A 12113-nucleotide genomic window follows, 5' to 3' on the forward strand; every position below is an offset into this window, starting at 1 on the left:
AGATGGCTGCATGCACAGTGGAGGCGTGGCCCCGCAGCTGCTCCGTGAGGTGAGGCCTGGGGTACCACGGCTCCACACAGTGCAGAGGAGGCTGGTCGCAGCAGGGGAGGGCAGTTGTGGGCAGTCAGGCCCGCAAGGGAGGACAGTTGTGGGCGATCGGGCCGGCAGGGGAGCAGTTAGGGGCGATCAGGCAGGCACGAGACCATCAGGTCCTTATCATGTGATCTGGCCGAGTGCTCTGACGGAATGATAGCTTGATTTCCCTGGGACTGGAGTGAGGAGTCCATGAGGAAGCAAGGCAGAAGCCACAGTGCCTTTTATGATCTAGCCTCCAAATCACACTTGGCCATTACTAACTACAACATCAGTTGCTTACACAGAGGCACCTACTCATGGTGGGACCCGGGAGGGTGGAAATGCCAGGAGATGGGCATTACGGGGGCTGTCTTGGAAGCAGGCTACACAGCTGTTTAATGTCCCTCTTGTTCACCATTTGTTGCTTCCTATTTTTGGACAGCAGTGTGGAATCAGAGTGGCCATTCTATATGCATGGCTATTCATGAAAATAGACCAAAAGAATTTGAGATGCCACTTAGCTTCCAAATTGTCAAGAACACTACGATGTTTCATAGAATTGCATTGATTTAGAGTTTACTGATTTGAGAATTTGTGTTAACAGAGGAGCCATTTATAGGATTTTTCTTAAGCAACAAATTTAGAATACTAGTTTCATTTGGGGGAGGCCTTTTGACTAGGCAAGCAGGTGAATGGGTGTAAAATTTAAAATGATAGTTAGCAAATATTTCTTTGATAGTTGTATCTTAGTTCTTTGAGGCTGCTATTGACAAAATGCCAGACTGGGACACTTAGAAACCACAGAACTGTACTCACGGTCTGGAGGCTGGGAGTCAGATCAGGGTGACGCGCTCTGCTGAGGGCTCCGCCTGTGGGAGAGGGCGGGTGTCTCTGGAGCCTCTTTTGTAAGCACCAGTCCCACCTATGAGGCTGCACACTTCACGCTAAGTCTCTCCCAAAGGCCTCGTGTACTCACACAGGATTTCAACATATGAACTGGCGGGGCACACACATCCTACCATAGCATTATGTAAATAGACTTATTATCTATTCGCATACAGGCATTCCTCAGCTGAATTTTGTTTGTTTGTTTCCTTCTCTTTCTCATTCATTTTCTTTGGTTGTATTTGTCCCAACTGGATTTAAAAGCTACATTTTTTAAAGTTCATCACTAGGAATTAGGTTTTGTTTCCCCCTGGAAAAATTGTTATATTATTGTCTTTTTTGAGTTGAACTTGTGTTCCAAGGCTAACCCACAATAATTTAATGTATTAGAGACTATTTTTGTTTTGGAAGTTAGAAGGAAATAATGCCATTGCAGTGTTAGTAAAGAGCAAAACCAAAGAAGTGCATTCTTGGGCAGGAGGAATTATGATTAATCTGGTGCTTAAGGAAAACTTTCTGTAATTTGAGAGGTCTTATTAGACAATTAGAGAAAATCGGAAAGAGGTCTCTGGATTTCATCGAACTAATTTACTTAAATTATGTGTACTCACACATGTGTACTCGCACCCCTATTCTCACCTTCATTGACCTCAAGGTATCCTTTTATTTGCTTTGTTGTTGTGTTTTTTGTTTAAGGGTGGTTTATTTGGAAGGAGTCTGCTAGGAAGTCCCCAAGTAGAACGAAGAAAAGACTGATGTTATCTAGTAAGTCCTAGAAGAGAAAGGAAGCGTGTTGGAAACTAGAAGAAAATGAGGAAATTGGAGCAGGGCCTGGATTAAAATTTTTTTATTAAAAGATTTGTGCTCAGCTGGCGTGGCTCAGTGGTTGAATGTCAACCTATGAATCAAGAGGTCACAGTTCGATTCCTGGTCAGGGCACATGCCTGTGTTTCGGGTTTAATCCCCAGTGTAGGATGTGCAGGAGGCAGCTGATCAATGGTACTCTCTCATCATTGTTGTTTCTATCTCTCTCTCCCTCTCCCTTCCTCTCTGAAATCAGTAAAAATATTTTTAAAAAATAATTGTTTTACTGTTTTTTCAAATAGTAATAAATTAGAAAGTTAATTACTAGGTTGACGCTTAAAAGATGTAAATGTAGAGTAAGTAATATATTAACAAATAGAAAATGTTGAATGAGATTAGATCTTGTGGTTAATTCATGATAAATTATAATCTTGTATGAGTCAGTAATAGTATAATTGAAAATTTATCTGATACTGGATAACGAAGCAATTCTTGGAATTGAGTTATTTGTACTGCCTCCTGTGGGTTCGTACACTGCTGCAGGTAAATGTTAAAAATTCTGAATAGTGAATCATAGTTTTGTATTCTTTTTAGAGTAAATGGGATGAAATCATATTGAGAAACAGGCTATACATTGGGGAAATTTTCCATTTATGAGTCTTAAAACTGAAAATTGATAAAATATTATCTGGAAGCTAAGGGGACATGTCCTCTCAGTTTCAAAGATCCTTGCTGGGTCTTGGATTTTTATAATTTCTCTTAGTCCAGTGATATATTTATATCAGCTTTTTATCAATTATTTTAAAATTTCCTTTATATTGATTTAAGTTTGGTGAATCAGAGTCCATGTATAGTGGACTCACCATGAGAGTTACAATGAAACATAAGATATGGATCCGCACTTTCGAATGCTCGCCATTTGCTGTGGGAACAACTCATGTGTAATAAGTAATGGAGATAAAACTTTTGTAACTTTTTCAGTGACTTCTTTTTGCTACAAAGAATTTAAAGTGTTTTATGTAAAGCTACAATAAGCGTTAGAATGGAATCTAATATTCGTGATATATGTGCAAATCTAATGCTTGCAGCCTCCTCCCGCCCTCCATACAGGAATTGAAAATGCCCTGCCCTGCAGGAAGGTTCTGAGCTGGAGAAGGACTTGTGCCTTCAGCCCTGGCCGCTGTGGCTCAGTTGGTTGGAGCGTGGTCCCATGCGTCGAAGGGTCGTGGGTTTGATTCCTGTCAGGGTACGTGCTCAGGTTTCGGGGTGCATGCAGGAGGCAGATCTGTGTTTCTCTCTCTCCCTCCCTCCCTTTCCCTCTCCCTGCCTCTCTCTAGAATCAATGAAAAGAATATCCTAGGGTGAGGATTTTTTTTAAAAAAGCTGTGTCTTCAGATAGAATGAGGGTCAGGAAGTCCTAGCAAACTTAATGGGGGTGGGGTGACTTATTTAGAGGGATGCCAGTGAAATGCTCGAAGTTCCTAGAGAGGAGGAAGGGAGAATGATCCTGGTACAATACTCTGCAACACCAGAAATGAGGAGACGGTGGAATAACTTCTATAAAGTATTGCGGGAAAGGGACCGCAGACCAAAAACTGCATAAAACTGTATACATAGTAAAAAATGCCAGGGCAGAAAACAAGGCATTTTTGGAAAATGCAAGGAACACTAGCTATGGATCTCGAATGCGAAAGACTTTACTTAAAGTGCTCTAGAAGATAAAAGCTGAAACGTACGTTCTCCGGAAGATCAAGGAAGCAGGGCGGTTTTACAGGAAGTCTGTACAGAACGATGAGTGGTTACGTCTACTGGGTGGCGTTAATCAAAATCTTTGTTCTGCTTTTGTGCCCCTTTCCACCTATCCCCGTCCCAGTCCCCCCCCCCCCCGACCCCATTCCCCACACACCTCTGTACTGTCACTTCAGTGGTGTTTAGGAAGCATGCGCTCTGCCTAACATCCTGACCTAGAAAATCAGTTTTCATTTATTTATTTAAATCACTTGTAGGGTTTGTTTGTTTGTTTAAATTGATTTTTAGGGAGGGGGAGAAACATCACCCATGTGAGAGCAGAGCATCACCTGGCTGCCTCCTGCACGCCCCCTACTGGGGATTCAGCCTGCTACCCAGGCATGTGTTCTGACTGGGAATCGAACCGGCAACCTTTCGGCGCTCAGGAGGATGCCCAGCCCGCGGAGCCACACCAGCCGGGCTAGAAAATCTGCTTTTAAATTTCTCTACTTCCCGCCACAAACGGCTCATGTTGGTCACGGCTCTTATTGCAACAACAGAAACAGGCTGTGGCAGATTTAAACAAAAAAGGGATTCACCGGCAGGGCTGGGTGACGGGGGCCCTTGGGAAGCCTGGGAACAGGCTCCGTCGGCCGCTAGAAATGGTACGGAGCTTGGCAGCGACAGCACTGCATCTTCATGTGGAAGTAAATTGCCCTTTTCTTCCTTCCCAATGTAGGTTATATATTTGGGGAAAACTCCAGAAGAAGCATATTCAATATTAATGTTCGGCGATACATCCTACATTCCTTTCAGGTAAATATGAGATGATATGGTAGGTTCATTTAAGCAGGCCCTTGCCAGGAATACCGGGGTGCGGTGGTTTCTGAAAAAGGCAGACCTGGTAAACAGTCATGTTAGGGCGAGGGCAGGTAACCCGTAGATAAGCCTACTCAGTAGGTACACGGTTGGTCTTTTGTTGTGGGGCTGCCCTGTGTATTGTAGGATGTTCAGCAGCATCCCTGGCTTCTGCCCACTAGATGCCACTGACACCTCCACCCCCCAACAATTGTCAAAACTAAAAAGGTGCTCTCATTGCCCGAAGTCCCTGGAGTGTGGTGTGGATGGCTCCACTGAGAACCACACCCCCTGATGGGACTGTCAGAGGAGGGTCCTGACTAAGGGCACTCAAAGCTGACACTGAGGAGTTTGGTTCCCGAGGGATTAAGAAATAAATTTTCCCACTAGTTAATTTCTGGGGTAAAAATGAACCCTTTTCTCCTGGGGACAAGGAAGCAGAGACAGTGGGTGAGGCTGCCTACGTGACATCGCTACTAGAAAAACCACATGGCTTTGCGCAGAGCAGCTCAGTGAGCCATGTCTGTGCATGAAGGGTGACGCCCCCATTCTCCTCTCACACTTACTGTATGATTGTGTTGAAGATCTTTGGGAAAAAACTCTTTTCTTTAAATCAGATTAAGTTCTGAAAGTTTCTCTACCTGTTTACCAAAATATTTGACTTAACCATATAATCTAAATCAGTGGTTCTCAAACCTTCTGGCTCTTTAAATACAGTTCCTCATGTTGTGACCCAACCATAAAATTATTTTCTTTCTTTTTTTTAAATATATTTTTTATTGATTAGGATATTACATCTGTGTCCTTATCCCCATGTTATCCCCTACCCCCCACACCCCCCCACCCCCGCTCATGCCCTCACCTCCCCCTCCTGTTGGCCATTTCCATTGGTTAGGCCTATATGCTTGCATATAAGTCCTTTGGTTGATTTCTCCCCCTTACCCCCACCCTCCCCTACCTTCCCTCCAGGGCCCGACAATCCAATCAATGCCTCTCCGTCTCTGGATCAGTCCTTGTTCATCAGTTTATGTTGTTCATTATATTCCACAAATGAGTGAGATCATGTGGTATTTATCCCTTAAAGAATATCCTTCAGCCGTAACCGGTTTGGCTCAGTGGATAGAGCGTTGGCCTGCGGACTGAAGGGTCCCAAGTTCGATTCCGGTCAAGGGCATGTACCTGGGTTGCGGGCACATCCCCAGTGGGAGATGTGCAGGAGGCAGCTGGTCGATGTCTCTCTCTCATCGATGTTTCTAGCTCTCTATCTCTCTCCCTTCCTCTCTGTAAAAAATTAATAAAATATATTTAAAAAAAAAAATATCCTTCAGCATTTCATATAATCCTGGTTTGGTGGTGATGAACTCCTTTAGCTTTTCCTTATCTGTGAAGCTCTTTATCTGACCTTTAATTCTGAATGATAGCTTTGCTGGATAAAGTAATCTTGGTTGTGGGTTCTTGCTATTCATCACTTTGACTATTTCTTGCCACTCCTTTCTGGCCTGCATGGTTTCTGTTGAGAAATCAGCTGACAGTCATATGGGTATTCCCTTGTAGGTAACTAACTGTTTTTCTCTTGCTGCTTTTAAGATTCTCTCTTTGTCTTTAGACCTTGGCATTTTAATTATGATGTGTCTTGGTGTGGTCCTCTTTGGATTCCTTTTGTTTGGGGTTCTCTGCGCTTCCTGGACTTGTAAGTCTATTTCTTTCATCAGGTGGGGGAAGTTTTCTGTCATTATTTCTTCAAAAAGACTTTCAGTATCTTGCTCTCTCTTCTTCTGGCACCCTGATAATTCGGATGTTGGTACGTTTGAAGTTGTCCCAGAGGCTCCTTACACTATCTTTATATTTTTGGATTCTTTTTTCGTTTTGCTTTTCCGGATAGGTGTGTTTTGCTTCTTCATATTTCAGATCTTTGACTTGATTCTTGGGATCCTCTTATCTGCTGTTGGATCTCTGTATATTATCCTTTATTTCAGTCAGTGTATGTTTAATTTCTGACTGGTCTTTTTCCATTTTTTTTGGCATTCTCATTAAGATCCTTGAAGGTCTCACTAAGTTCCTCGGAGGTTCGTAGAAGATTCTTGAGTAACCTTATAACTGTGGTTCTGAACTCTATGTCCTCCATTAGTTTGCTTTCCTCCATTTCTTTCATTTGTGACATGTTTCTTTGTCTTCGCATTTTTGGCTGACTGAGAGGACCCGCTGTGTCTATAAGAAGAACTGCTGTGCTGGAGACACCCTTATGCGGTAGGACTTGCTTCAGTGGGGCTTTGGTGCTCACTGAGTCTGCTTCTTGAGTGTGTCCCTTATAGATGTGAGGAGTTGAAATCTAGTATCTGACCCAGGGTACCCTGGCTCCTGGATCTCCAAGTCAACCACTGTGTGGGTCCACCCAGCAGGGGCTACAGCGATATCAGCAGATTTCTCCTCTTTGTTTGGAGTTTGGAAGTTTTGGAGCTCTCTGATTCACTGCAGTTTGTTAGGCTGCAAAAGCGCAGGTGCCTCCTTTGTGCCACCCAAGCACAGCTTGGGAGGGGATATGAATGGAGTGGGCGGGGTCTCAGAGAGTTCCCAGGGCGGGGCAAACAGCAATGGTGTAGTCAGCAACCCCGAGACTCCGAGTTTCTGTGATTGCCGCGCGCCCCCACAGCAACAATGATCCCTGCGAGCATCTCTGTGAGAAAGTCACCTTCGCTTTCTGACCCGCTGCAAGACAGTCCCGTTTCTCCCCATAGGAGCCTGGGACCCCAGCGTCTCGCCGTAAATGAGTTCAGTGCGTTCAAGAGCTTGTCCCCTTCCGATTGAAAAAACCGCGCACCAAGGTGCAGCAGCCTCGCGCGCGGGCCGCCCCCCGTTCTTGGCGCTGCTCCCCTCCTACTCCCGCTCCCCTCCTACTCAGTCTCAATGTGCTTTTTTCTTTCCTTCTAATTGTAGAACTTCGACTCGATCAGCTTTCCCGTAGTTCTGGATGATAGCTGTTTTGTCTTATAGTTGTGGTTTTAATGTTGTTGTGGGGGGCAGCACCTACAGGTTTGTACCTTATGCCGCCATCTTGGTTCTCCCCCATAAAATTAGTTTCGTTGCTACTTCATAACTGTAATTTTGCTACTGTTATGAATTGTAATGTAAATATCTGATATGCAGGATGGTCTTAGGTGACCCCTGTGAAAGGGTTGTTTGACCGTCAAAGGAGTCGCGACCCACAGGTTGAGAACCGCTGGGCTAGAGCAAGGTTTGGCCCACGGTAGGTTCTCCAAAAACATGCATCGAATGCATATATCACGTTGTCGCAAAGACTGAGTCAACATGCCTTCCCTGGATTGGGTAGGAGCTGTCAGTTGGTTAAGAAGATAGCATCCTGGCTGAGAAGGAGACATGACTAAATACATAGGATGTCACGTGACAGTTCATCCTATTTCCACTGATAATTTTGATTTAGAGGAAACTACTTCACTTTCTTAACTAGCTTCTCTTCCTTAAAACATTGCTATTTCATGAGAAATTATTTCTATGAAACAAGTATTTGTGTTGATTTTGTAGTCAGTGATCTTTAACCGTTTGAGTCCCAAGCAGCGCAATCGCGCTGCTTGGTATTTCTCGACATAAAATAAAACAAGCGCTATCACGCTGTTTGGGTCTTTTCGTACTCATTTAGAGAAAGCGCGGTTGCGCTGTTTGGGATTCTTCGACAGTGTTTTTTCAATACCCCCTGGGACTCAAACGAATCGTATGTTTTCTCGACATAAAATCTCAGCAGCGCAATCGCGCTGCTTGGGACTCAAACGGTTAAACTGTACATCACCCACGGTCACCTGCCCCACCCCTAGGCCTTCTGACCCAGCAGGTCCGGGGAGCCTGGGACTTGGTGTTTCTGACAGTTCGTGTAGCGCTGATGCCGCTGGGCCAGGGACCGCGCTCAGGATCGTTGCTGCGGCGCATTTTGCTTTTCTCCTTCCCGAATATTGTCAGTGAGCAGTTGGTAAAATGCAGAGCTTTTCCGGCTTTAGACGAGCAGCTTTTAAATTCCAAAGCTTACTCCAGCGTGCACCTTCCTCCGAGACTCGGGCCAGGCCCGCCAGGAGCTCTGACACTGTGGGAGCTGAGAGGGGCGCCCTTACTTTTCCTCACCGTCAGTTTAATGCTGCTCTGACCACCAAAATTCTTAAGGTTTGGGCAAGAATTAAACAGTTTAAATGTGCAGTTTGATTTCTCAGGTCAGTAATGTTACAACTAAGGCAGGCAGTTGCCAACTCCAGGAGCCACCGCTCCACAGAAGGACCGCCCGGATGTGCATGCCGAGAGGCCCGGTGGTTTGGCATGTCTAGGATGAGCATAACTACATTGATTTTATCTTACTAATTCCCCGGAGGTGCGCTTGGCAACGGCTCCAGGTAGTTAGAAAGGAGAAGCGGGGGCCGTGGAGGAGCGCCTTATTTTTCTGGACAAGACCCTCACCGGTGTGAGAGCCGTGTGGTGAGAGTGCTGCTGAGTGTCGGCGCCGCTCTGGGCCGAGTTGTCTGCAAACTGACGTTAGCACTTCCCAAGAGCAGAGTGATTCTGCTAAGGGTAGCAGATCAACTGATGCCCTAATCCCTGGGGTTTAGTGGTACTGTGTTCCTTTAAGGATCAGAAAGAAGTTACCCAGTTAAATTGTTAAAAAGTGTAAAATTGTAAAAGCATAATGAGAGGAGAAAAGTGTGTTTCAGCTTGCACCTAGTATCTCAGATACTACCTTTTTTCTACTTGGATGGAGATATACACAAGTACACGTGTGCTTACATGCATATACACACACACGCACAGAGATACATATATACAGAATCAAAAACCAGTCTTTCCTGGTAACAGTTTGATACTGTATTTTCTGGTATGAAGAGAAAATTCATATATCTTGCCCTTTGGGGGCAGGGGTCCATATTGTTGATTGGTAACTCTCAAAGCTCAACCATCAAAGCCCAAGCTGATCCAGAGAGATCGCTCACAATTTAGGAAGTGGCCATTATTGATCCCTGTTTATAAAACAGTATCTACTGGAGGAGGTAGAAACGGCAGTAAAATTTGTATCAGTGACTTTTATTTAAAAACCAAACAACAAATATTCTTCTCTCCCCCTTCCCCCTGGATCTTGCTCTGAGTACGTGTTTGGTTTTAAATTGTAGTCAGCTTTGTGTTGAGTAAATGTACTGCAGAAAATTAACCGAGCTGCACATTTCAATGCTCTTGGGATTTCAGAGACGCTGCCTATGGGAGCTGCAATTTCTACATTACCCTTCTGGACTGTTTCCACGCGGTGAAGAAGGTAGGTGACTGTGGACACCCCCACCATTGTGCTGGGGAATGGAGCACCGCCCAGGGAAGACAGGTGTTCCCCCCAAAGACCTCCCACCATTTCCCCACTAACATGAGAAGGGCCCCCACTGGGGAAGTTTGTTCTGATCTGAGAGCGTCTGCAGGAGTGAAGCCACCTGAGCAACAGTGGACAATCGGACAGTTAGGTAATTAGGTTCTAAATCCAGACTCGGCTTTGAGTGTGTTGTAACTTCAGAGAAAAACAGAATGGCAATAGATTACTGAGTTCCAACTTCCCTTTGATTGCATAAGATACATAAATAGGATTCCCACCAATCCTATTTACATGTTTATAGCACAGTGTCATACACGTGGTTTTAAGTCTTCAAGCAGTCAATTTCCATTTCACAGAATTTGAATAGCCATTAGTTTGTATACTGATAGCCCATTAGCTAATATATAAAACCAAGTAGGTCACTACTGAAAAGCTACTTTGAAGTAGCGCCTGTGTTTTATAACCAGGCTGCTTGCTTTTCTCTGACACCAGGGGATACCCTGCATATCACATTCCAAAAGAACAGGGTCCCTGGAGTTAGGGGCACAGCGGACCCGATTGTAACCCTCACTCTCTTGGATGTCAGGAAGCAAAAGAAGCTAGAACTTGAAGTCACTGAACTATGGCTCAGTGACCTCTCGAGTGTTTATGGGATTGTATTTCCAGAGGCAAAAGCAACCCAGCTTGACTCTCTTGTATGCTGAAATATGGTGGCTTTTGAGAGTTTTGACAGAAATGTTGTGGATTAAGATGAGAGGACTAATTAGTATACAGAGTCAGAGGTTGGTTAGTCTACCTTTTCCTTCTTTTGGGGTTGAGTCCAGCACCTCTGTGAGGGGTGGAGGTGACTGAGGCAGCCCCCCAGGCCTCGGTTTCGGCAGGTGATGGGCTCCGTCGGGAGAGGCGGCATGGCAGGCCTACATGATCCCTCCTGACTGAGTTACTGCCCATCAGATGGACCCAGGAAGCTGCTAATGTTGGCAGGTGCACGGTCAGGACCCTGGGTCTCCCTTTTCTCATCTCCCACCACCTTTCAAAAAATAGCAGAAAAACTTTGAGGGCCTGGGAAATGGTCTGTAACAGTGAATAGCTGTCTGTCATTAATTCTTGCCTTAGTTTTTTTTAAATATGTTTTTATTGGTTTTTAGAGAGAGAGGAAGGGAGAGGGATAGAGACATAGAACATCAACGAGAGAGAAGTTTCATGGATCAGCTGCCTCCTGCACACCCCCTACTGGGGATTGAGCCCAAAACCTGGGAGTCGAATGGGTGACTTTGTTTCTGGGTCGTAGCTCAACCATTGAACCATACCGGCCGCACTTAGTTGTTTTTTTTTGTTTGTTTGTTTTTAGTCAGATCTAATTAGCAACTGTAAGTCAAAGATTGCACTTTTCACACTATATTTAATTTTATTGAAGTCAACAGCTTCTGATTTTCAACCTAAGCATTTGTTTGTGACTGATTTAGAATATTGTGTGCCTGAAACATTTAAAATGCTACTAGTGCTACTTCTAATGGGATCTCCTTATGAAATTCAAAGAATAGAAATTTCCTATAAACTGCATCTTATTGTATCATTCTGTTAGGAACATCTCTAGTCCAAATATCATGACATGTATTGAGAATTTTGAATTCAAGGAAATAAAATTCCTCATGGATTTGGTCTTGGAGCTAGCATTTAAATAACTACACTTCATAAAATGAGGCCTTTTTCTTGGTATTGTAGCTTTCATATTTTTCATTTATAGTTCAGTACTTTAAATTTTGAAAACTGGGTTTGTAAAAGTCACCCCTGTTTTTTTGCTGTTTTCCATTTTTTTAATTACATTTATTGGGGTGACATTAGTTAATAAGATTACTTTGTTGATCAAGAATTCTAGCTTACATACTGTCTGGCTCCGAAACTACTTCTTGGAAGCTGCCAGCTCGCCCTTGCCTCAGAGTATAGATCCTTTGCTCATTTCACTTAGCATGCTCTGCCCACTGCAACCCAGAACGGAAAACCTACGTGTGTGGTTTTTTTATTGAAAGAAGACATTTTTCTCCTCAAAATTTTGAATTTCAGTGTTTGATCTCTGGGCTGTAGAGGGAACATTAATCTCTTAACCCAAGAAGAATTTGAAAGTAAAAATATTTCTGAAGTGTGTGGGCTTCGTTTGTGACAAACTAACCTTGCTTTCCTCTATTATCTGTTTAGGGGCCATTGAGTTCGTGCATTATATTTGAAGCCTGAGTGGTGTAGATCTAATAAGTGGGATTACTTTGAAGGATTGATTTTTTTAGCTCTGCACAGATAGGATGATTGTGAAGGAAGATAAAATATCAAATCTCATTAAAGTAAATATTGATGTACTAGTAACTAGTTAGAACTAGTTGGGAGCCTTTATAAGACATATTCCACCTCTTTAGAAAACTATTGA

The 12113-nt window shown here is 43.9% G+C and overlaps 1 protein-coding gene across 10 annotated transcripts in view; it reads left to right on the plus strand.

Annotated features, from left to right (window-relative positions):
• Window positions 1-12113, plus strand: part of CDC14B (cell division cycle 14B) — a 95668-nt gene that overhangs the window by 53929 nt on the left and 29626 nt on the right. For all 10 annotated transcript variants that reach the window (XM_070400878.1, XM_070400880.1, XM_070400883.1 and 7 more), the window contains exons 5-6: window positions 4232-4308; window positions 9583-9649. In XM_070400878.1, coding sequence (XP_070256979.1) covers window positions 4232-4308; window positions 9583-9649 — 144 coding nt within the window. The remainder of the gene's footprint in view (window positions 1-4231; window positions 4309-9582; window positions 9650-12113) is intronic.

Source organism: Myotis yumanensis, unplaced genomic scaffold, assembly GCF_028538775.1.
Source record: "Myotis yumanensis isolate MYYU_CA2020_CCGP unplaced genomic scaffold, mMyoYum1.0.hap1 SCAF_21, whole genome shotgun sequence".
In the NCBI taxonomy this organism is placed as follows: Eukaryota; Metazoa; Chordata; class Mammalia; order Chiroptera; family Vespertilionidae; genus Myotis; species Myotis yumanensis.